The 26,239-nt window shown below is 46.2% G+C and overlaps 1 protein-coding gene across 2 annotated transcripts in view; it reads right to left on the bottom strand.

Moving 5' to 3' along the window:
* The window catches only part of PRKCB (protein kinase C beta), a 326,799-nt gene extending 310,687 nt beyond the window's left edge, over window positions 1-16,112 (bottom strand). The window contains exons 1-2 of one of the 2 annotated variants that reach the window (XM_045875171.3): window positions 15,775-16,112; window positions 14,721-14,752 (exon numbers count right to left, since the gene is read on the bottom strand). In XM_045875171.3, coding sequence (XP_045731127.1) covers window positions 14,721-14,752; window positions 15,775-15,947 — 205 coding nt within the window. In that variant the 5' untranslated portion in view covers window positions 15,948-16,112. The remainder of the gene's footprint in view (window positions 1-14,720; window positions 14,753-15,774) is intronic. The other variant, XM_045875170.3, reaches the window with a different exon arrangement.
* Window positions 16,113-26,239: the final 10,127 nt, after the last annotated feature.

Here is a 26,239-nt window from a genome sequence, read left to right as displayed (position 1 = left end):
GTAATGGTGGTAGTGATGGTAGTAATGGTGGTACTGGTGGTAGTGATGGTGGTAGTGATGGTAGTAATGGTGGTAGTGATGGTAGTGATGGTGGTAGTATTCAATAGTATTGGTGGTAGCGATGGTAGTAATGGTGGTAGTGATGGTGGTAGTGATGGTAGTAATGGTGGTAGCAATGGTAGTAATGGTGTAGTGATGGTAGTAATGGTGGTAGCGATGGTAGTAATGGTGGTAGTGGTGGTAGTGATGGTGGTAGTGTTCAGTAGTGATGGTGGTAGTGATGGTAGTAGTATTCAGTAGTGATGGTGTTAGTATTCGGTAGTGATGGTGGTAGTATTCAGTATTTCACATGCACTAAGCCCTGCGCTGTGCCCTTTCACGAGAGCATCTCATGTCACCCCACCACTTCCCCATGAGGTAGGTCTTCTTATTAGGTATAAGCAGTGAGCACTCACTTGGGACCTGCCAAGATGCAAAGACAGTTGAGCCAACACACACTGCACCGGGGCAGGTTTTACAGGGCTAAGCAGTCACGAGGGCTGCATTGAAATTGGTCTGGTAGGTTCCCCAAAATGCCGCCCATACTTTGCAGCTTCTCCTATCAAGAGGAGTTTATTTCCCCCTCTATTTACTCCTTTATTTCTGGGATGGGCTTTTGGATTGCTTTCACTGGCAGAATATGTCACAAGTGACACTGTGACAAGCTCCAAGCTCCAAGCCAAGGCTTCAAGAGGCCCTGCAGCCCCTGCTTTGGGCACTGGGAACAAAGTCACCTCCACGCGACCAAGCACAGGCTAGACTGCTGGAAGATGAGAGACCCCCCACCCCCCACCCCCGAGAAAGGCCCTGGTTAAGCTGTGGCCCCAGATGTGTGAGCCCAGCCAAGAACAGCCAACCCCTGCCCAGACCGGAATGACCACCCAGCTGAGTCCAGCCCAAATTACTGACCCACAGAAAGAAGAGCTAAATAAAATGGTAGTTCTTTTAAGACACTAAGGTTTCGGGTGGTTTGTCACACACGACAGGTAATTGGTTTATTAGGTCCAAATAGCCGAAAGCAGAACTCCAAACAATTCTTCCATAGGAGAGATGAACAAATAAGCAAAAGAAAAGAACTGGGTAGGGCACCTGGGTGGCTCAGTTGGTTAAGCGCCTGCCTTCGGCTCAGGTCATGATCCCGGAGTCCTGGGATGGAGCCTGGCATTGGGCTCCCTGCTCAGCAGAGAATCTGCTTCTCCCTCTGCCTCTGCCCCTGCTTGTGTGCTTTCTCTCTCTCTCTCAAATAAACAAATAAATAATCTTAAAAAAATAAATAAAAAGAAATGGGTGATCCTACTCCTGACTCAAATAGAAGTATTTGTGATGTCCACTGGCAACCAGGAGAGCCAAGAATTCTGACCGGCTGGAAAACTAGAACTTCTGACAAGAACTAGACTGTTCTAATACCTAAAAACAAAAGGAGCGCTTCTTCATTTCCCTCTTCATAACAAAACGGACCATGCTCTCCCTGGAACATACCCTCAAATGTTTGATAAGGTAAAGAGGTCTAGAGTTTCACATCTGTTTTCCTGAAGTCACATCTGTTTTCCTGAAGTCAAGCAAGAGATCAAATTGGATACATCATCCCAAAGGGAGAGGAAATCATGGCTTTGGGGACCAGAGCAGGATGGGCTGTGTTTACCAACATGTTTTCCTACCAGACAGAGCTACCTGACATGTCCCAGTGCCCCTTGCAGTTGTCATGGCCCTGGCCAACAGAAGTTGAGCAGAAGTGACATACATCCCTTCCAGGCTGGGGTGGTAATGAAATGAGCGTGCTTTCTCATGTTCTCTCCCCATCCATGGGGCCAACAGAGAGAAAGCTGGAGTCCTGAATGACCGTGTGCAAAACTGCCTGACCAGAATCACTTGTACTGGTCTGGGCTGTGAGACAGAAAGAAATCCCTTTCCGTCAAGTACAGAGACTTTAAGGCTTATCTGTTACAGCAGCTTTAACAGATTCTTACTAATACCTTAGCTAGGATAGATGTTTTTAAATGCAAGCCCTACGAACAGTTTATGAGCTCAAGTTTTCTGGGCATTAACAGAACTAATTTATTTGATGGGAAATTTGTCAGAGTGCCCTGGCTTCCTTGTTCTACAGTTTGCAACCGATGGGCAACACTGAAATTAGAAGCAGATGTCCCCCCCAAGAAGGCAAACAGCACCATCCCTCAATGGGTGACTCCAGAAGGTGCTTGTCTCCCATACAGATTTCACTTCTGTGCGTAAAACTGAAAAAGTCCCAACTGACATTTCTGAGGCTCAGCCTCAGTGACTTACACTTGCTTTTTAAATGTTCTACTAAAGTATAGTAGGGGCACCTGGGTGGCTCAGTCGGTTAAGCATCTGCCTTCGGCTCAGGTAATGATCCCAGGGTCCTAGGATCGAGCCCCAAGTTGGGCTCCCTGCTCAGCGGGGAGCCTGCTTCTCTCTCCCTGCCCCCCCCACTCATGATCTCTTTCTCTATCTCTCTCTCTCTCTCAAATAAATAAATAAAATCTTTTAAAAATAATAAAATACAGTAACAGAAAAGTGGGCATAAGTATACAGTTCAATGAAATGTCACAATCTGAACACATCCAAGTAACCAGCACCCAGATCAAGAAATGGAACATTGCCAGCATCCCAAAAGCTTCTCAGTCCCCACCAGTTCCCCCCAGGATAATCACCATCCTAACCTCTATAATTAGTTTCACCTGCTCCTGAACATCCAGTGAATGGAATCATACAGAAGGTATTGTGTCTGGCTTTTTTTGTTCACATTATGTTTGGGAGAGTCATCTATGTTGTATGTATCTGTGGGTTGTTCTTGTTTGTTGCTGTGTGATATTCCATTGTGTATCCACCATTCTGCTGATATGCAACTGAGGTGGCTTCCAGCATATATTATGTGCAAGGACATTCTTTTCACTCCAGTCTACCAGGGTCCATGATGAACAAAGGCAGGGACTCAAGTGGAGGGACTGTTTATCTTCACAGAGAAACGTGGACAAAGCATGGGGCTGTGCCCCAAATCAGGACTGTAGCATTCACATACTTCTGAAAAATCACTTCCCAACAGGCTCTAATAAGGGCAATTTGAGGAGGGGGGAGTTCAAACAAAAATGATCACAGCCTGTAAACTAGAAAGTGATATACTCTTTCTAAAAATCATAGATCAAGCCACAGAAAACTAGCACCAAAACGCAAATCAAATGACTTGCTCTTTAGAGTCATTTCTCCCCTAAACTAGTCATTCATTTGATAAGTATTTATTGAGCACAGCCTACAAGCCAGATTTGGAGATGGGTACCTCAGAAACAAGAGGAAATGAGACAGATGTGGCCCCTAATCTGATGAAACTGACACTCTGGTGGCAAAGACTAAACACTCAAACTGATAATTACAAAATGTAAAACTGACAAGGGGTTCTGTACAATGGGGAACCTGATTTGGAAAATCAGGGAATGCTTCTCTGAAGAAGTGACATTGAGCTAAGTTCTGAAGGAGAAGTAGGAGGCAAGCTGGGGAAGAGGAAGTGGAAGAGCATTTGAAGCTGAAGACAGAGCATGCGCAAAAGCCCTGGGGTGGGCAAGAGTATATCGTGATTGAGGAAGACCAATTGGGTCTTCAGCTAGAAAGTGAAAAGTGAGTTAAAGGGAGGTACCAGCCAGGTTCATCAGGACCCAGGGCAGACAAAGACCTATAATTCATGCTAAAATATTCTGGACTTGGGGCACCTGGGTTGCTTAGTCAGTTGAGCATCCAATTCTTGATTTTGGCTCAGGTCATGATCTCAGGGTCGTGGGATAGGGTCCCTCGTTGGGACTCCATGCTCAGCATGGAGTCTGCTTAAGATTCTCTCCCTCTCCCTCTGCCCACTTGCACATTCTCTCTCTCAAATAAGTAAATAAGTCTTTAAAAAAAAAAAAAAGATTCTGGACTTAACCCTGGGAAGAACAGAAAAGCCAACCATCAAAAGATAATAACTAACTGAAGTACAAAGAAGTCCCTCCCCACTCTATATGCCAATCTTACTTCCCTAAGTGCACTGTTTGGCCCAGATAGAATTATCAATATTCCCAACCATAAATTTTGCCACACACATTAAAAAAAAAAAAGTCCAGATAACAATCAAAATTCTCATTTGCACCATTGCCAAAATTCTAAATAATAACCCCCACCTTTAGGGAGGGAAGGAACATCTTCAGAACAGGACTATCTCATAAAAATCACCAGCCCCACCATCACAAGCAAGAGACAGTCCTGGAGACTTCACCCTCCACCTTCACCCACATTATTTGGCAGCTTCTTCTGCAACCCAAAAGAGCACGTAAACATTCCATCTGGAGGATGAAGGGAACTCAAAATTGAAAAAGTGAAATGGTCAGAAATCTATTTAAAGTTGAAATGCCATCAACACATTTTCAAAATGAAGACAGCAGATGGGACAATCACAGATCTCGATTCAGCTTTGGAGGTTTCCCACAAATGAAAGCATCGAAAGCCAGGAAACTGTTGCACAGAAAACACTGTTGCTCACCCATGTTCCTATCACAGCTCTGACCCCAGCTAAGAGTTTCTGGCTCAGACACATTGTTAAAGTTGCACCTAATGCAGTTGCCCACGATGTGTGAACACATTCATTCTTGGCAGCAAGTCCTTGTTTCAGGAGCATTGCCCTTGCCTCCCCAACAGGATTATAAAATCGGTCAGAACAAGCCAGTGCCCAGCCGGAGGAATAATGGAGAGCTGTTATTTATCAAGGACTCACTGCATGTCAGGCAAGGTGCTAAAGAAACACTTGACATGGGCCCTCTAAACGAGATACGATTACTTCCTTTTACCTCTAAAGAAACAAAAGCTCAGAGTTTAAGTCCTATGCCCAAGGCTCCATAACGAGAAGCCAAGATTTGAACCAATGCCTTTCTGTCTCCGAAGCACAAACTCTTTGCCACCCCGGGCAGCATGTGCTCAGTTAACACGTGCTGGATAAGTGACAGCAGCAGAGACAGACAGAGGAAGTGGGAGGATTCCTTTCAGAGGAAAAATCATTTCCATGGCCCTCTCTGCCTCAGGATGCAGGGAAGAGAGATATCCCTATTGTTAGAACAGTAAAAATCATCCAGTAACCACCTCCCAAAATAGAACAATCAACAATATGACTGACACGAAAATCCAAATGCCTCTTGTACAAGGTGAAAAATAGCAGTGGCCCGTATGTGCTCGGGTGACACCCCCCACTGCTTCTAAATGGTCATTTCAGTTTCTTCTACCTGCCCTCCAACCCGACAAGCCTGGGATTCCAGGATCTGAGTCATGGCAAATGTACTTCACGCTCCTCTTTTTCGAACATTTGGCCACTTCACTCACCCTCACACATCCCGCCCTTAAAACAATGACAACAAGCGCTTCCTAGTCACTGTCCTGCCTTCACAAGGTCCAAGCCCTCCTAGATGAAGTTTAGCTCCAAGCGCCGCCGCCGCCCCCCTCACACACCCTCCTTCCTGTTCCCTGTATGTTCTCTCTCCATGTCTCAACTTGAGCTGTCCTCTGCCTGAAACACCCTCCCCAGCTCCCAGCCTCTTGTCAATCTGGGAACTCCTACTCCTGCTGGAAGATTGTTCCCAAATGTCACCTCCTCTGTAGAAGCTTCTCCACCCCTCCCAGGAGTAAGGATGCCATCCCACATCTCATTGATGTGCCGGAAGTCACTGGCCATGTGCTGGTCTCCCCGCAAAAGACGAGGAAGATCTTCAAAGGCAAGGCTAGTGTCTTATTTCTCTTCAAAGCCCATTTTGCAACCTGACTTTATACGTTGTGTTTCTTCTAAGGTATTTGTTAATTGCTGTTCTCCTTCCACTAGAATGGAAATTCCATGAGGGCAGGGCCTCTGTCTGGTTCACTGCTCTAGTTCCAGCGCCTAAAACAGTACCTGACACCTGGGAGGAACTCAATATTTGTTGAATGATTGAATGAATGGACAGATGGACAGATGGCTAGGTGGATGGGGGAATGGGTGAATGGTTGGGTGAATGAATGGATGGATGGATGAATAATGGATAGAAAAATGGCTAAGTGGATAGATGAATAGATTGGTGGGTCAGTGGGTACATGGATGGATAGATAGATGGTTGGATCAAGCAGGATCATGTTTCACCAGCCCAAGGTCATAGAGTCATGGAGACAGCAGGATTTGAAATCAAGCCTGTCTGATTTTTGAGCATGTACTCTCAATTCAATTTATACTGCCAATCTAGAAACCCAAAGTCTGGTCACTGGGCAGTGGCAAAATAAAAGAAGAAAGAGTCTAGAATTCTCCCCACCCCACCCCCACCCCAGCCAGGAATGTGGTTATTGTTGAGCTAAGTTAATCTCCATCTACTTAGCAAATACCAGGACTCAACAGGAGGGCATCTGAACCCTCCTAGTCCAGGTCTGAGTTTCCCTTCTGACTCAGTAGGGCAACATACTGTGTGTGGGCTGAGGGAAAAGAAGACATCTAGGAGACAGAGACAAGCAAGACAAAGGACAATGAAAAGGTATCAGCCAACAATAATAGTAGAAATATTAAAAGATTGACACTCCTGAACAAAAGCTCCCGTCTCTTCCCAACCCTGCTGGATCCTGCAATCACGGTGTCTTTCAATCCTCTGCTCCATCAAGCTTTCTTCCAACACCAACCATTTCCAGGAAAGACAATGAACTCTCCTTCTCTATTCACAGGAAGGAATAGCCAGTACAAAATGAGGACCAGAGGGAGAACAGAGGAGGAGATGGTTTACAAGCAGAAACTAACATGTCCTTATGTTCTCATAATTTCCTGTAGTTCTTTCATACTAAGAAGTAAAGAACATTTACTAAGCACCGGAATTTGTGTTAGAGAGGCGTTAAAGACACGTTAGCATAACACCGAGACTTTCTCCTCGATGAAATCAGAAAGACAGAAGAGAAATGACAGAGCGTTGTTCTCTGTATGTGATTCAATAGGGCTTACTGTGAAACTACTTACAAATTGTCTCCCAAATGAGAGAAAACACTGCCTAAGCCAAAGAAAGGAACAGTAGTAGAACATCAGCCCTGGACCGAGGGTGAGGAAGGTATCTGGGAAGCAATGCGAATAATCCTGTGCCCCTAAAAACTGACTTTCGGCTCAGAGGCCACTCACTGACAGGCTTTGCTCTGTCTTTTTATTTACTCTCAACCCGTCAGCTCAGACTGGCTCCTCCAACCTCTGAAATGGTCTGATTTTTCTGCTACAGAAGAACCACCTCAAAATGCAGCCCCCACACAAAAAAGAAAGCCAGCTCATTCTCTGAGTGATTAGCTAAGAGACGCAATTCTCTGTCTTACTGAGAGCAAAGCCATCTTAAAGTAACTATCTAATTCTACCAAATCTTCATCTTACTCGGGACCGTGGCACAAGATTCCTCCTCTCTGTGGCATATCACAGAGATAAGACTTCTGTGTATCTTTAACCAGGATGTGAGCAGCTTCACGATGAGTTTTCAGCTCTGACTCCCTGGCAACTCAGACTTTCTCGAATTACTTCAGAGGATGGGAAGTTATTTTGCCTTTTGTTTTCAGTTTTTAATTCTCAAGACCAAAGAATTGCCTGACTCCACCCCAACCATCGCATAAGCTAACATCCCCCTATAAATTCTCATAGCACCCTGCACATTTCTCGCAAAGCACTTCACGGAAGTAAACTTAAATATTGGGGCAACGATTCGTAGAATATCTTTTCTCCTCATTACACTGGAAGCTCCATGACATTAGGATCTTCTCAATCCCATTCACCCATTGTAGTCCCGCCACTGAAAATAATTCCTGACACACAGAACTCAATGAGCGAACACTTTTTGGAAGGATGGATGGATATATGGAATGATGGATGGATGGATAAAGGCATGTATCAAGTATATAAATTTCCTACTAGATTCTCAGGTATCCATCACACCTCCAAATGCCATATATAAACACTGCGGATTTTGGATACTCTATAAAAAGGCCAATAATCTATCTATATAACATTACACAATTCCAACAGAGAGATAGGATGAGTCAAGTCAAAGAATCTACGATATTAGGGTGCCTGGGTGGCTCAATTGGTTAAGCATCTGCCTTCAGCTCAGGTCATGATCCCAGAGTCCTGGGATCGAGTCCCGCATCGGGCTCCCTGCTCAGCGGGCAGTCTGCTTCTCCCTCTGAGCTACCCACCCCTCACTGCTCATGCCCTCTCGCTCACAAAAATAAATAAATAAAATCTTAAAAAAAAAAAAGAATCTATGATATTAGATCAAATGCCAAAAACGATAAGAGACCAAGTTTTTGAATGCATCAGCCAGAGATGATGAACTTTTCAGCTGATCCCTCTACCCATCCAAAAATTCATTGGACTGCAAAATCAAAAGACCAGAGCATGGATTTTCAATTGTACCTGGTAATTTAGCTATCTATAGCTGAAAAGCATCAAAAGGAGATGAGTATTCTCAAAACTGTGACCTACTGATGTATTTACCTGTAAGTGTATTTACACACATGTGTGTGAGCATGCACAGAGGCAGAAACAAAAAGCTAGGCAGAAAAAGAAAGAATAGTTAGGGGCTCCAATAACAAGAATACGTATAAATTATTTTCAAACCTTTGGTTCATCCTCTGGTCAATTACTTTCTCTGTTATCTTTTCCTTTCTTGACCCAAATACACCATAAACATGCTGCATATGGTTCTGGACAATACACTGGCCGTATCGCTAGTATTCAGAAATACCACATTTTTCAAAATTAGTTTCTAAGAACGTATCCTATCAACTACATTTCCAAAGGTCGTATTTTCCATATTTACTTAGAAAGGCCTTCTGTTGCCCAGTGACAAAGTTTCCAGCTTGCCCTGAGTACTCTACAGTTCAAGATGAATTTACTGTTGCCTCTCCAACACATCAGCCCTCCTTTTTAAGACCCGGCATTAACTCACCTAAAGATTTTTATTTCATTGGGGACTTTGGGCCTGAAATCCCACTTCAGGTGGAAAAAATAAAAAAGTCAAACCATCAAATACAAAGTTAAAAAGCCTCTGCCTTTTATCCATATAGAACCCTCAGGACACATTCAGAAAAAGCTAAGAGGTGAGTGGAGTTTGACTCACAGGCCTCTGGGATCTGCTTCTGGGAAGGGAGGGAAATGGAATCATAGAAGCAAGCTGCAGGAGTTTGCAGCCTGACTTAGTGATCGTACCAAAAAAAAAAAAAAAAAAAAAAAGCCCTCTTTTATGATTTTACTGAGAAAGTTCAACCTGAAATAGAGGATATCATATTGTAAGTTGCCAGGGAAAACTGTGCCAAAAATAAAATTAACCTTTGATTCAGCTTTGATTATTGTTTTTATTTTTATTTTATTCTATTCTATTTTATTTTATTTTTAGAGAGGGGAGAGAGAGAGGGTGGTGGGGGGAGGAGAGAGGGAGAAAGAGAGAATCTTAAGCAGGCCCCATGCCCAGCACAGAGCCCAAGGCAGGGCTTGATCTTCCAACCCTAGATCATGACCTGAGTTGAAATCAAGAATTGGACACTTAACAAACTGAGCCACCCAGGTGCCCCTGATTGTTGTGTTTAAAAAGAGCACATTTTAATCTCTATGCGTTGACTACAGACTAAAATAAACTCGTATTCCATAGAGTTGATGTTGATGAAAACAGAAATGGTTGAATTCATGCAACATTTTGGGGATGAATTTTTTGTTGTTGTTGTTGTTTTAAGATTTTATTTATTTATTTGAGAGAGTGAGTGAGAGAGAGAGCATGAGCAGAGGTGGGAGGAGCAGAGGGAGAGGGAGAAGCAAACTCTCCGCTGAGCAGGGAGCCCAACACAGGGCTTGATCCTGGGACTCCAGGATCACGACCCGAGCGGAAGGGCAGATGCCCAACCGACTGAGCCACCTAGGTGCCCCAATATTTGGGGGTTATTAAAAAATAACTTCTATTAAAAGGTTAAAAAACATGTTTTGTGATCTATACAGGAAAGGTAAGAACGGTTTACTCATTATAATCATCCCTGCTAGGTCTTCATAGTCAGAAAACTAGTGTGCTGGGGTTTTTCTAGAGAATCCCTGAGAAGTTGAGATCTTTCTCACGAGGAAAGGGTGAGAAAAGACAATCTGAATAAGCCTGGCTGGCTGGGCCCAGACGCTGAGCAGTGCACACATTGGTGTTACCCAAAGTCTATGAAGAAACACACCTGAGAGGAAAACCTACCTAAATACACGAAAGCAGTGTAGTCATTCAGTGACTTCCAGAATGAACTCTGTCCCACTTTGACACAGTTTCCTACCGCAAATCAAGTAATAATGATCATCTCACTTACAGTCACGGATACTTACTGTGGATATTTCTCTTGCACTTTGGTGCTCACCATAACCCTATGAGGTAGGTAGGTACTATTAGTCCCCATTTTACAGATCAGGAAACTGAGGCCACTACAGGTGGATGACTTACCCGAGCTTACAGAGCAAGTAGGTGGCAGAGCAGAGATTCAAACACAGTTCTATCTGACCCTGACCCCATGCTATGAATTCTGAATCTCTAGATTTTATTGTCTCCCTGTTCCTACTAAAGTGACTTCCTTTAAAAGAAAAAGTTCTTCTCTCTGCCAAACTGCAAAAGCTTCTTGGGGTAAGAGTCTAATTCCACCCAAAGGCTTGTCTTCATTACAATTAACGCACAAATGAAGGTTCTAGGGTCCTCTAAAGAATGCCATAGAGAAAAGACTGCCTTGCTTCTCTGAGGGTTCCCACTTCTCACCCAAAATTTAGTCAGTTTCATAATAGGGACGCTCAACCCCCGTGCCTATCATCAGAGACATTCTTTTTGTTTTTTTCAGATTTTATTTATTTGAGAGAGAGCACAAGCAGGGGTGGAAGGAGACAAAGGGAGAAGCAGACTCCCCACTGAGCATGGAGCTGAATGCAGGACTCTATCCCAGGACCCCGAGATCATGACCTGAGCGGAAGGCAGACACTCAACCAACTGAGCCACCCAGGTGCCCCATCAGAGACATTCTTAAACTATCTCACAGAGAGTGGTTTTATAGAAAATAGAGTGGTAACAAAAGGGGAGAAATCATGTGGCAATCAATCTAGAACACTGCCCTCTAGCAGCTCAAAAGCAAGGAAATCTATTCTTAAGCACACAGAAATCCCTGATTTCCCATGGCTGGTGGACTTTCCATCTTTCATCCCTCAACCCATCCCAGCATCTCCAATTTCCATGACAGCACAATGGAGCATGGAGGCTCAAGGGGTTCCCTGCCTTAGGATCATCCTACATACCTCCTCCCCAAGGATAGCGCGGACTATATCCCCACTCCCCTTCTACTTTTTTTTTTTTAATGATTTATTTGAGAGTGAGTGCACAAGAGCGCAGAGGGGAGGAGCAGAGGGAGAGGGAGAGAGTCGTAAGCAGACTCTACGCTGAGCACAAGCCGAACACAGGGCTCAATCCCATGACCGTGAGATCACGACCTGAGCTGAAACCGAGTCTGACGATCGACAGACTTTGCCACCCAGGCGCCCCCTCCCCTTCTACTTTCAAAATGGAACACCCCCCTACCCTAACTTGTAGTCAGGAACATGGCTACCTGAAATTAACATTAGTGTCCATGCACCCCTGTGTAGCAAGGTGTGGGCGTGGTGATTAAGTTCTAGCTCATAGCGTATAGGCAGAAATATCTTGCAGCAACTTCCGTAAATGACAGTGAGCATGTGGTCTTTGCCTTTCTTTTACCCTTTCCTCCTTCCCTCTGGCTGAAATAAAGATGTGATGACTGGATAGTCTAGCATCCTTCTTGGACCATGAGCTAAGTGTCACTGAAAGGAAATAGGACCTTGGGCTCTGGACCACTGACTTAGGTGAGAGAATAAAACCTTACATATTCTCTGTAAAATGTGGATCCCATTTCAATCAGGTGCACTTTTTTTTTTAAGATTTATTTATTTATTTTAGGGAGTGAGGAAGAGAGAGAGAGTATGTGTGCACATGGCAGGTGAGGGATAGAGGGAGAAGAGAATCTTAAGCAGGCTCCATACCCAGCACGGAGCCTGACATCAGGGCTCGATCTCACGACCCTGAGATCATGACCTGAGCTTAAACCAAGAGGCAAACGTTTAACCAACTGAGCCACCCAGGCGCCCCTAATCAGCAACTTCTTATTTTTATTTTTTCCTTAAGATTTTATTTATTTATTTGACAGAGAGACAGCAAGAGAGGGAACACAAGCAGGGGGAGTGGGAGAGGGAGAAGCAGGTTTCCCGCCGAGCAGGGAGCCCGACGTGGGGCTCGATCCCAGGACCCTGGGACCATGACCTGAGCCGAAGGCAGACGCTTGACGACTGAGCCACCCAGGCACCCCTACTCAGCAACTTTTTAAAGTAGGTACTGTTTATTGGGCCCATTTTATAGACAAGGAATCTGAGCTAAACAAGATGGCTGGGAAGTCTCGAAGCCAGGATTCAAACCCACAGTGACCTACCTGATGGTTTGTACAGATGCCTGCTACCCTACACTGCCTCTCAGGGAGAGGAGAAAAAGAAAGGTGTTAAAAAAAATAATAAGTACCTTCTACCTCGAAAGTTGCCATACTTGATTAGAAACTTTAATTCTGCTGTACTCTCACTCCACCAGAAAATGCCTACCACTTTCCAGCCTTTGAAAAACAGGATCTCCTGCCATCACCTACACATTCCAGAGTGACTTCCCCAGGCAACAGTAACTGCCAAGCAGGGGGGAAAGCAGCAGCAAAAATGTTCAAAACTCAGGGCACCTGGGTGGCTCAGTCGTCAAGCGTCTGCCTTCGGCTCAGGTCATGGTCCCGGGGTCCTGGGATCGAGCCCCTCATCGGGCTCCCTGCTCGGTGGGAAGCCTGCTCTCCCTCTCCCACTCCCCCTGCTTGTGTTCCCTCTCTTGCTGCATCTCTCTCTGTCAAATAAATAAAATCTTAAAAAAAAAAAAAAGTTCAAAACTCACCCCTGACCCCAGCAAGCAACAGAGACAGAAACTGATTCATCAAAGTGAAAGGTAACCTCAAAGATCATCTACACATTCCAGCATGAAGACACCATTGGTATTGTGCTTCGGGGGCCAAAGTTCTAGGAAACAATCTGTTTGCAACAGGGTCTAAGCTGTTGCCACTTTAAAGGGATTTGGGCAGATCTGAAACTAATGTAACTGTATGGTAACGAGCCTTCGGTTAAAATAATAATAAAATAAAAACAAGACTATATAAAGCTGAAAAAAAATAATAAAGGGATTTGGGAAGCGTGAGACTGGGGCTCCACATGTTGGTGAGAGAGGCTGGACAGGTCTGCAAGGTTCACTGGATGGGCCAGCTCTTCCCTGGACCTCAAGTGAGGGAGGCTGAGGGCAGGAGCCCACGAGTCTCAGAAGACGGCAATGCCACACAGCAAGCATCCTGACAATGCCACCCACACTCACCAGGGATCATTCGACTTCTCCTGGAGGGTGGAATGCTACAACAAAACAGACCCAGCTAAGTCACATCTCTGACCCTTCTTCTCCTGATCAGACCCAGCTCCCCAGAAGCAGTGAATGTGCCCCTACAACACACCCCAGAAATGAGGCATTTCCCACCAAACTCAACCACACCTGGCCAAAAATTGGGGAGAAAAAAAAAAAAACTTTCCAGGACAGAAGTTGCAAATTCGAATGCCTAGAGGAGCCAGACACAGGTGAAGCAGGCCCGGTTGGGAAGGACTGGGATGAAATGGTGAATGCGTGTCCCGGCTATGAAAATAGCTCCAAAGGATTGTTCCAACAAGAAAGTAGGACCAAATCTCCAGGACCAAAAGCTGGAAATTCTGGTATCTGCGTAACATCTCCCAGTTCGAAACGTTGACATCAAATTCAAAAAATATTTGACAGCCTAAGGGCTAAACAAGTCCACAGGTGATTTGACCCTGGAAAGCGAATTCGCAACCAGGGACAGCTAAGGCCGCCCTACACATGATTAAAAGTCACCACTAGGTTGGGCCTCCCTGGCTGGGGTCAAGGATCTCAAACCAGGTGCAAGGACCCAGGAGGCCAATCACTTGGAGTCCTTCCTGTATGCAGCCAGAAGCTAGAAAAGGTAATTTGAACCAGTGTCTGAGAGGCACCCCATCTGGAACGACCTCTTGCAGAGAGGGAGGAGGCCCAGGGGGCAAGCACAGTCCCCTTTCTAGGGGATGCACCTTATGCAGACGCAGCAGCCACCTGTGGAGACTTCTTTGAAGCAAGGGAGGAGGCAGAACCTTACTCTGTGAGATGAGAAAGGGCAAGTGAGAAGGAATTAGGGAGAGGAAGGGTCCTCCCAAAAATGGCCCCTGGGGACACTTCCTCCAGAAGCAGGATTGGCCAAGCAGGATAGGTTCAGGAGACAGGATTTGACTCCCGCTGCTGGGAAGGAAGAAAGGGTGCATGCCCTTCCTTGGCAGGTAGGGCCTCTGGCTCCCCCCACCTTTCCTGGATGGAGCATCACTGCCCCCATATACACACACCCCTTAAAAGGGCCCTTTTGCGGTGGTGCAGTCCCAGCTTGGCAGGTCACTCTGACATGTGATTCCTTCACTCTCTGCCTAACTCAGTCACTTCTAGAAAGTCCTTTTCACCATCTCTTCCCACAAAGGGCATTCCCAGAGCCCCACAGCTTACCTTGGCACTGGAATCCTTGCTTCCCAAAACCCCTGCAAAGGCAGAAAGAAACATGTCAGGCAGCCCTAGGGGCCCAGCCACCAGATAGTTCCCCCACGTCACCCCCCGCCCCTTACCCCGGCCCCTCTACCCCAGGTGCAACCTCCTAGCCACAGGCGGGTGCCCAAGAGTCTTCCGCCTTTGGGGGAAGGGGCAGCTGGGAGGTCGGCGGTAACTCCCACCTCCCCTCAGAAGGCAGAAGAAAGGAGGCTGCGACCACCAGGTGGCGGGATGGGGAGGAGCGTTTCCGTCGCGGGGGGCGGGGGGGGGGCAGGCGGGAGATCTGCCCACAGAGATACCCGAGTACCTTTGGGGAAAGAGAAGAGATAAAGACGCATCCAGAGGGAGGATGAGAGATACCCTGCGGCGGTGGTGTTCCCTGGGGCACTGGGAAGAGAGAAAAGGCTCCCCAAGCCTAGGGGGACCGGGTGAGAGCTGGGGGAGTAAAGTCTCCGCAGTGGTGCGCGGGGAAAACTGAGGAGTGCAAAGGGGAATCCTGGCCCGCAGGGAAGCGCAATAAGAGATAACCCAGGGCTCCACGGCGGCAGACACGGAAGGGGAGGAAAGGATGCCCCATGCCCGTGGGGAGATAGAGAGGACACCCAGGGCGCTGCCCCCGGAAAGCAGGGGAGGGGATGCGGGCGCCGCGAGCCCGGAAGGAGGCGGGTAGACGGGGAACCCCAGGCGAGCGGGCACTCGAGGCGCTGCCCTCCCGGGGAGGGACACATCCACCCCATGCTCCCGGCAGGGGGAGAACCGGCGCCCGCGCCGCGGCCCCGGGGCGCTCCCGAGGCGGCTGGGAGGAAGAGCGGGCAGGAGGCGCCCCGCGGCCGGCCGTCTGGGGCCGGGGCGGGGGAAGCCGCAGGACTGTGCACCCGGGCGTCCGGAGCGGGGAGCCGGGGGACGCGGGGCCGGGCGGTGCTCGTCCCCCACCTCGGGGGCGCAGAGAGGGGGCCCCGCACGCGGCGCTGCCCTCGGGGCCCCGGGAAGGTGCCCTGCGCCGGCGCGCTCTCACCAGATGAAGTCGGTGCAGTGGCTGCAGAAGGTGGGCTGCTTGAAGAAGCGGGCGGTGAATTTGTGGTTCTTCACCTCGTGCACGTTCTTCTGCCGGAGGGCGCCTTTGCGGGCGAAGCGCACGGTGCTCTCCTCGCCCTCGCTCGGCGGCGGCCCCGCAGCCGGGTCAGCCATCTTGCGCGCGGGGAGCGGGAGCCGAAAGGTGCCGGCCCCGGGGCCGCGGGACCGCGGGCTGCGGGCCCAGGAAGCGCGCGAGGAGGCGGCCGCTGCTGCCGCCCGGGGCCGCGGGCGCTTCCCCTGCGCCGGCTCTGGCCGCCGCGGCGCGCGGAGCTGGGCTGTCACTCGCCCAGCTGCCGCCGCTCGTCCAGCTGCGCTTGGCACCGCTGGCCCCAGCTGCGGGGGAGGGAGGCGGAGCCCCGGGTAGGCTCCGCCTCCTTCATTTGCATCGCGCCCAGGCCCCGCCCAGCGCCGCCAGCTGCTTTACATATTGGCACCCCGAGGCTGCCGGCCTCCCAGCGAAGTGTTCGGAGCCGCAGCGCTGCGGCGCGGGGACCGCAGCGTGCGATCGTCAGACCTGAGCCTCGCCCCCTACCCGCTCCTGGGCCCGGGGTTGCATTAAGCACCTTGGGTGCGCCCCGGGGGAAATCCGGAGCGGAACGACCGACAGGAACCGGGGGTGGGGGTGGCAAGGGTGGGCGCGACGGATTCCACCCGGCCTCTGCAGAGACTGGTACCCAGCCACCCCGCATCCATCCCATTGGTCATTCTGCACGCGTCTCCTGGAGGGATGGGCTCCCGCTGTCACTCATTCGGAAAGGCCCGTGGCTTCACACACTTACACACACATACGCACACACGTACCGCAGAGGTAGGGGAGGAGCAACCTTATTTTATATATCGATATATAAATATCTCTCTCCACCACAAAGACAATTCTTGGCTTTGCTTGCCCAACCATTTAGAAGAGAACTCCCCACCTTCCGTCCATCCCCTCCCCAAAGAAACTCACTTTCCTCAACTGTAAAATGGGGCTGATGGGGGGCCCATCTTCACAAATGCTGGTCATATTTGTGCCCCATCTGAAAAAAAAAAAAAAAAGTCTATCTGGTTTCTGAGTTTGAATAGCGAAAGATATCCATAGTAGTAAAATCTCTCCAGATGCTGCCACCTGCCCAAAACATCTGCATCTGAAGCCTTGTTTTATTTGTTAAAGACAGAGATTAACAAATATTGGAGAGATGCTAAAGACACACTAACATCCAACTGGGACGCTCTCCTGGATGGAATCTGAAGGACGGAAAGGTAACCAAAAGAATGATAATTGTCTAGATGAGTACATACTACAGTGTGATTTAGTGCCCTGTCTATGCACTGTGTCTCAACATCCCTCCCACCATGCCTCACCCTCTGGGAACACAGCACTGCATTAGACTATGAACTCCTTCACTAGACCGAGGTTCTGAGAGCAGGCACCGCTCACCATTGTGTCATCTGAGCCAAGCTCCATGCCTGACACTCCTCAGAGCTCAGGAAATATTGGTTGAATGAGTTAAGTGATTGTGTGAATAAGTGAGTGAATGAAATGCCCCTTAAGGGACATTGCCCCTTACCGCTCACTGTGTCCTGTAGGTGTGCAGTAATACCAAACAGCAAGTGCTAGATAGGCGTCACAGGTACTTGCACTGACCTACTCAGTCCTTGCAACAACAACCCTGTGTAAGTCCAGAATTTTCATTATGGATAAGGACGGTGAGGCTCAGAGTGATGAAGACATACACCCAAAGTCACACTGTTGTTGAATGGAAATTAGGCCAGCCTGACTACAAAGCATCTTGGTGATAAAGGCGTGAAGGAGAGCAGGGCGGAGCTGAACCAGCAACACTGAACTTCTGCCTAATGAAGCTCAGGTTCCACCATGACGATTTCGCCTGGAAGCTACTGAGTGGTAAGTCATTATTAGGCTGCATGTGGAGAGCCATGGCTGTGATAATAGAATGTCCCTCTGCTGCATAGTAATTCAAAGGTAAGGAGGAAAAAATAGCATTCACTTTTAAGGTTGACATGTTTTGGAAACTGGACGTGCCTGTCTATTATTAGTCCTTTAAGAGGCCCCATCGCCAACCAGGGAGGCTTGGGAAAACATCCCAGGAGACATTGCTGCTGAAGTAGATTTCCTTTGAACCGATGAGCTGGAGGCTTGCAGCCCACATCCTGCCTTTTGAACGAAGTGATCTGGATGACTTTGCTCTGTAACAACAAACAGTACCTCATGGGGCCAGAGCCTGGAGATGCAAGGGCTGGTGGATCCCAAAGGAACACTGGAGTCCTGCAGGGGCTGCACCATTTGAGGATGAGGGAACACAGCTCCCACTGCACCCAGATCTCTAGAGCAGGGGTCTCAAACTGGTGGCCCTTGGATGCATTTTTTTTTTTTTTTGGTTGGCCAAGGAAATTTTTTTTTGTTCGTATTTGGTAGAATTTCACCTAAACATCCAGATTCTGACTTCTCTAAGAAACAAGATATGGTTGCATAACCCTACCTTCCTCCACTCACTCATGCATTTGTTCATTCATTGAGCAATGAATTTATTGAGCACCTGCTATGTGCTATTCCACAACATTGTTGAATAAAACAGAAGTCCTGGCCTTCATGGAACTTACAGTCTAATGGGGAAGACAGACAATAACCTAATAAACTAATAAATCTTTACAAGGTGGTGTCGAGATTGATGCCATAAAGAACAATAAAGCATAGTAAAAGAATGAAAAGTGACAGCGGCCAGGGAAATCCTTTCTGATAAGAGGACATCTGAGGAGGGGCACCTGGGTGGCTCAGTCATTAAGTGTCTGCCTTTGGCTCAGGTTATGGTCCCAGGGTCCTGGAATCGAGCCCCGCATCGGGCTCCCTGCTCCTCGGGAAGCCTGCTTCTCCCTCTCCCACTCCCCTTGCTTGTGTTCCCTCTCTTGCTGTGTCTCTCTCTGTCAAAAAATAAATAAAATCTTTAAAAAAAAAAAAGAGGACATCTGAGGAAAGACGTGAATGAAGTGAGAGGGTGAGCCATGGGGCTGTCTGAGGGTAGAGTGTTCTAGACCGAGAAAACAAGCAAATGCAAAGGACCTGGGGAAGGAGTGCTCAGCATGTTGGAGAAATAGCAAGGAGGCCTCTGTGGCTGGAGTGGAGAAAGGCAAGACAGAGGGTACAAGACATGGTCAATAAGGTAGCAGGGCATTGTTGGGGTGCCTGAGTGGCTCAGTCGTTAAGCAGCTGCCTTCAGCTCAGGTCATGATCCCAGGGTCCTGGGATCGAGCCCCACATCAGGCTCCCTGCTCCACGGGAAGCCTGCTTCTCCCTCTCCCACTCCCCCTGCTTGTGTTCCTTCTCTCGCTGTGTCCCTCTCTGTCAAGTAAATGAATAAAATCTTAAAAAAAAAAAATAAAAGTGTAAAAAAAAAAAAAAGGTAGCAGGGCATTGTATACTTTTAAGGAGTTTGGATTTCATTCCAGTGAACAGGAGGCTATTGGACAGTTGAGAGCAGAGAAGTGGCCTGATGACTTGCTTGCTTTTTTTTCTTTGTTACTATTGTTGTTTTTAAGATTACTCCAGATACTATGTGGAAAATAGATTGAAGAGGGGATAGAGTAGAAGCCAGAGAAGCAGTTGAGATCATTGAAGTGGATGAGGCAAGAGATGGTGACAAGACAGCATGGTGCCACATGGAGATAAAGGACAGTAGGTCCCTACAGATTTGTCATGGGCCCTCTAGGTCACCACAGCCCCGCATGGTCCACTCTGCTAATAAAGGAATGAATGCTGGCCACTCGAAAGATTTCAGAGGCAATGGAAAGGCAGGTTCCTCTGGCCAGGAATGGAGTCCAAGATCTCTTAAGTCCAAGCATCAACCTTGTTGTATATATTAGTTTCCTGTGGGTACCATAATGAATTTTAACAAACCAGGTGGGCTAAAAAAAAAATGGAAGTGTATTCTTTCACAATTCTGGAGGCCAAAAGGCTGAAATCAAGATGTCTACAGGGCCCCACTCCCTCTGGAGGCTTCAGAGAAGAATCCTTCCTTGCCTCTTCCAAGTTCCAGTGGCTGACGGCATTCCTTGGCGTGTGGCCGCACCACCCCCTTTTTTACCCCCATCTTCACATGAACTTCTCTGTGCCTCTCTTCCCCTCTTCTGTCTAATCACCTCTGTGTATCTCTTACAAGGACACAGGTTATTCATTGGATTTAGGGCTCAGTCAAATAATCTGAGATGATCTCTTCATCTCAAAATCCTTAACTTAATTACATCTGCAAAGAAACTTTTTTCCAAATAAGATAACATTCAAAAGTTCCAGGAATTAGGACACGGACATATCTTTTTTGTGGAGGGGCACCACTCAACCCATGACAGTGCATGACCCTGGACAAGTCACTTCCTCCTTCTGTGTCTTGATTTCCTTCTCTGTAAAATAGAGGTGGAGACGTAGTAGTTTGCCTTCCAAATCTTTCAATCCAAGATTGCATTTTCCAACATAGTAGTCACTAGCCACACGTGGCTAGTAAGCATTTGGAATGTAGCTAGTCTGAACTGAGATGTGACTGTAAGTATAAAATGCATCCCAAAATATCAAGTACTTAGAATGGAAAAAAAAAAAAGTAAAATACTTCATAAACAACTTTTATCTTCATTGCATGTTGAAATTATGACATTTTAAGATGTATTAGGCTAAAGCAGATTTCTAAAATTAATTTCACCTTTTTCTTTTTACTTTTTTAATGTGGCTACTAGAAAATACAAAATTATATATGTGGCTCACATTATATTTCTTTAGACAGTTCTATTCTAAAGAACAGAGTTTAAATAACATTAAATAAATTAATTGTTAAAACTGGGTAATATAAATAAAAGCTCATCTCTATTCTATGTGGCATCAGCAGTGATAGCCTGACTGGAAGCTGAAGGGTCTGCTTTCAAGATGCTCACTCACATGGTTGATAAGTTGGTGCTAGCTATCAGTTGGGAGCTCACCCAGGGCTTTGAACTGGGGGCTTGGTTCCTTTGAATGTGGGCCTCTCCATGGCAGCCTGAGCTTCCTCATAGCATGGTGGTTGAATTCCAAGAGTGAGTGTTCCAGGAGGTAAGAAGTGGAAGATAACAGTTCTGGAAACTGGTACAGTGTCACTTCTGACCTATGCTAGTGGTCAAGCAATCTCAGAGCCTATATTCATGGCCCAATAAAAAGAGTGTCTCATTAAAAAGACCCTATGTCTCACTAGAAAGAGTGTCAAAAATTGGGGGGCCACACAGGAGGAGCTCAATAAATATTTATTGAATTGATAAAATGTCACAATTCCCATCTGACATGTGAGAAAACAGAAATTTGAAAAAGTGAAGCAATTCTCAAGGTCACTTTAGAACTGCTACAATAATAGGGGTGCCTGGCGGTGCCTGGGTGGCTCAGTCGCTAAGCATCTGCCTTCGTCCTGGGTCATGGTCCCAGGGTCCTGGGATTGAGCCCCATATTGGGCTCCTTGCTCAGCATGGAGCCTGCTTCTCCCTCTCCCACTCGCCCTGCTTGCGTTCCCTCTCTCGCTGTCTCTCTCTGTCAAATAAATAAATAAAATCTTTAAAAAATAATAATAATAGGGTGCCTGGGTGGCTCAGTCATTAAGCGTCTGCCTTTGGCTCAGATCATGATCCCAAGGTCTTGGGTTCAAGCCCCGCAGTGGGCTCCCTGCTCCGCAGGAGGCCTGCTTCTCCCTCTCCCACTTCCCCTGCTTGTGTTCCCTCTCTCGCTAGGTCTCTGTCAAATAAATAAATAAAATCTTAAAAAAATATATTAAGAAACAGGAAAGTATGGCCCATTCAAAGGAAAAAATAAATCAACAGAAACTATCTCAGTGAAAGACCACATGGAGAACCTACTGAACAAATATTTTACAACAACTGTCTCAGGGGCACCTGGGTGGCTTAGTCGGTTAAGCGTCCACCTTCATGATGGGCTCAGTCAGATAATCTGAGATGGGCTCAGATCTTTAGTCATGATCTCAGGGTCCTGGGATCAAGCCCCACTTCGGGCTCCTTTCTCAGCAGAGAGCCTGCTTCTCCCTCTCCCTCTGCCTGCCGCTCTGCCTACTTGTGCTCTCTCTCTATGTCTCCGTCAAATAAATAAAATCTTTAACAAAACAAAACAAAACAACCATCTCAAAAATGCTCAAGGACCTACAGGAAGACTTGGAGAAAGTCAAAAAAAGAATGGATGAACAAAATGGAAACCTAAAAGGAAACCAAAAGAAATTCTAGAACTGAAGAGTACAATAATTGTAATTTAAAAATTCAGTAAAGGGATTCAAAGGCAGATCTGAGCAGACAGATGAAAGAATCAGTGAACTTGAAGATAGGACAACTGAAATTACCAAGGAACAGAAAGAAAAAAAGTGAGAAAAAGTGAACAGAGCCTAAGGGACCTGTGGAATGCCCTAAGTAAATGAACATACTCATTGTGGGAGTCCCCAAAGGGGAAACAAGACAGAAAGGGCAGAAAGATTATTTGAAGAAATAATGACCAAAAACTTCCCAAGTTTCATGAAAGTCATGACTGTAGACATTCAAGGAGTTCAAATAACTTTAAGTGAGATAAATTCAGAGACTCACGCTGAGACAGAATGTAACCAAACTGTAAAAAGACAAAGATTCTTAAAAGCAGCAAGAGAGAAGTGACTCATCACATACAAGGAATCCTCAATAAGATTACAATCAGATTTTTCATCAGAAACTTTGGAGGCCGGGGCGCCCGGGTGGCTCAGTTGGTTAAGCATCTGCCTTCAGCTCAGGTCATGATCCCAGGGTCCAGGGATCAAGTCCCGTGTCAGGCTCCCTGCTCAGCGGGGAGTCTGCTTCTCCCTCTGCCTCCCTCCCCCTCACTTATGCTCTCTCTCTTTGCTCACCCCCTCTCTCCCTCTCTCCCAAATAAATAAATAAAAATCTTAAAAAAAAAAAAAAGAAACTTGCGAGGCCAAAGGCAGTGAAATGATATATTCAAAGTGATAAAAGGAAAAACACAACACAAAACAAACAAAAATCCTAAAATTGGCAAAACTGTCCTTCCAACTGTGAGGGAAAAATTAAGACATTTCTAGATTAAAAAAAAAACAAAAAACAAAAGTAAAAACAAAAAAACGACTTGGGGACATCTTCATCACTAGACTTGCGCTGCAAGAAATGCTGAAGGGAGTCATGTAGACACTAGACAGCAACTCAAAGCCATAGGAAGGACTAAAGATCTCCGTAAAAGTGAATATACAGGCAATTATAAAATCTAGTGTTATCATACAAATGGTTTGTAAGTCCGTTTTTTGTTTTGTACATGATTTAAAAGACTAATACATTTTGTATACAAAAAGAATTATTAGGGGCGCCTGGGTGGCTCAGTCGTTAAGCGTCTGCCTTCGGCTCAGGTCATAATCCCAGGGTCCTGGGATCGAGCCCCACATTGGGCTCCCTGCTCAGTGGGGAGCCTGCTTCTCCCTCTCCCACTCCCCCTGCTTGTGTTCCCTCTCTCGCTGTGTTTCTCTCTGTCAAATAAATAAATAAAATCTTTAAAAAAAAAAAAAAAGAATTATTAGTCCTAAAAGCTAGTATCATTGTAACTCTGGTTTGTAACTTCACATTTTGTTTTTTACATAATTTAAGAGACTAATGAATCATAAAAAGCATTACTGGTTTTTATTTTTGGACACACAATGTATAATGATGTCATTTTGTGCCATCAATAGTTTAAGGAGGTGGAAACAGTACTGTATAGGAGCACAGTTCTGTATGTGTTGAAGTTAAGCTGGTACAAATTCAAATTAGAGTGCTTTAACTTCAGGGTATTAAATGTAATCCCCATGTAGCCACAAAGGAAATAGCTATAGAATATACACAAAAGAAAATGAGAAGGGAATTAAAATGTTTCACTAAAAAAAAATCAGCTAAACTACAAGTGAAGACAGTAATGCAAGAAATGAGGAATAAAGAAGTCATAAGGCATATAGAAAACAAAAAACCAAAATGACAGAAGTTAAGTCCCTCCTTATCAGTAATTACTATAAATGTAAACTCTCCAGGGGCACTGGCCTGGCTTGGTCAATGGAATGTGCGACTCTTGATCTTGAGATTGTAGATTCGAGCCCCACGTCGGGTGTAGAGATTACTTAAAAATAAATCTTTTAAAAAATACAAAAATAAATGTGAACTCTCCAATCAAAAAACAGAGATTGGCGGAATACATTAAAAAAAAAATGTGATCCAACTTTATGCTGTAAAAATGTCAGAGCAGCATCATTCCCGGTGGCTAAAATATGGAAGCAACCTGAGCGTCCATCAACAGATGAATGGGTAAGCAAAATGTGGTCTAGACATACAATGGAATATTATGCATCCTTAAAAAGGAAGAAAATTGCTGCAACATGCATGAACTTTGAGGACATTTTGCTACACAAAACAAGCCAGTTATGAAGAGACAAAGACCATATGATGAGGTATCTACAGTAGTCAAGATCCTAGAGACAGAAAGTAGAATGGTGGTTGGAAAGAATGAGGAGTTATTGTTTAATGGGATATAGAGCTTCAGTTCTGCAAGGTGGAAAGAGTTCTGGAAATGGATGGTAGTGATGGTTGCACAACCATATGAATGCACTCTATACCACTGAACTACACATTTAAGATGGTTCCAATGGGGGCGCCTGGGTGGCTCAGTTGGTTAAGCGACTGCCTTCGGCTCAGGTCATGATCCTGGAGTCCCTGGATCGAGTCCCGCGTCGGGCTCCCTGCTCGGCAGGGAGTCTGCTTCTCCCTCTGACCCTCCTGACCCTCCCCACTCTCATGTGCTCTCTCTCTCAAATAAATAAATAAAATCTTTAAAAAAAAAAAAAAAGATGGTTCTGATGATAAATGTTATTTACATGTATTTTACCACACAAAAAAGGGGGGAGGGGAAGTGAGTGGATTAATGGATACAGAATTTCATCTTGAGATGAAAAAGTTCTAGAGATGGATGGTGGGGATGGTTGCACAACAGTGTGAATGTACTTAACACCACTGAACTGTACACTTATAAATGGGGGTTAAAATGGTACATTCTAAGTTTTGTCTACTTTGGCACAATAAAAAAGCAAATGGGAACAAAAACTATTATTGCTTGGACACTGACATCGAACCAGATCCTGTGCTAAGCACTTTACATGCACTGGTGTATCCACTGCATGATTCCTATATTATAAACAGATGAAACTAAGTTACAAAGAGTTATGTAACTCTTCCAAGGCTCATGTTACAAACTGGTGGCACTAAGACATGAACCCAGGTCTTCTAACTCCAGACCCCATGCTTTAACCACTATGGCCGTTTTTTGACGGCTTTGACTCCCTGGGAAATGTATCTCATAAGAATGGGCACTTCTGCATAGGAAAACTGTACCAGAAAAGATACCTTTTTTTTTTTAAGATTTTATTTATTTAGGGGTGCCTGGGTGGCTCAGTTTGTTAAGTGTCTGCCTTTGGCTCAGGTCATGATCCCAGGGTCCTGGGATCAAGCCCCGCGTCGGGCTCCCTGCTCAGCAGGGAGCCTGCTTCTTCCTCTCCCTCTGCCTGCCACTCCCCGTGCTTGTGCTCTCTCTCTGTGTCAAATAAATAAAAATAAAAATTTTTTTAAAAGTCTATTTAAGATTGTATTTATTTATGGGGCGCCTGGGTGGCTCAGTCGGTTAAGCATCCAATTCTTGGCTTTAGCTCAGGTCATGATCTCATGGGTCATGGGATCGAGCCCCATACCCATGTCCACTCTGTGCTCAGCTTGGGAGTCTACTTGACCCTCTCCCTCTGCTCCTCTCCCTGCTCACACTCTCTAACTCTAAAATAAATAAATGAATAAAAACTTTTAGAAAAATAAAATCTTTTTTTTAAAAAAAGACTTTATTTATTTATTTATTTATTTATTTGAGAGAGAGAATCCACACTGGCAAGGGGAGGTGGGAGGAGCAGAGGAGGAGGGAGAGTAACGAGCAGACTGCACTGAGCTTGGAGCCCGATCTGAGGTTCCACCTCATGACACCGAGATCATGACCTGAGCCCAAATCAAGAGTTGGCCGCTTAACCAACTGAGCCACCCTGGAACCCCAAGAAAAGATACCTTTTTTTTTTTTAAAGATTTTATTTATTTGACAGAGAGACACAGCGAGAGAGGGAACACAAGCAGGGGGAGTGGGAGAGGGAGAAGCAGGCTTCCCGCGGAGCAGGGAGCCCGATGCGGGGCTCGATCCCAGGACCCTGGGATCATGACCTGAGCCGAAGACAGATGCTTAACAACTGAGCCACCCAGGTGCCCCTGGAATTTTTTTTTTTTAAGATTTATTTTAGAGGGTGAGGAGGGGGAGAGGGAGAGAGAGGAACCGTCTTAGGCAGATTCCGTGATGAGCATGGAGCCTCATGTGGGGC

The sequence above is a fragment of the Mirounga angustirostris genome, unplaced genomic scaffold (assembly GCF_029215605.1).
Source record: "Mirounga angustirostris isolate CCGP_5_RB_7025 unplaced genomic scaffold, mMirAng1.0.hap1 SCAF_5, whole genome shotgun sequence".
In the NCBI taxonomy this organism is placed as follows: Eukaryota; Metazoa; Chordata; class Mammalia; order Carnivora; family Phocidae; genus Mirounga; species Mirounga angustirostris.
The sequence above is the reverse complement of the archived record's forward strand: the minus strand, read 5'-3'. Positions and strand labels throughout refer to the sequence as shown.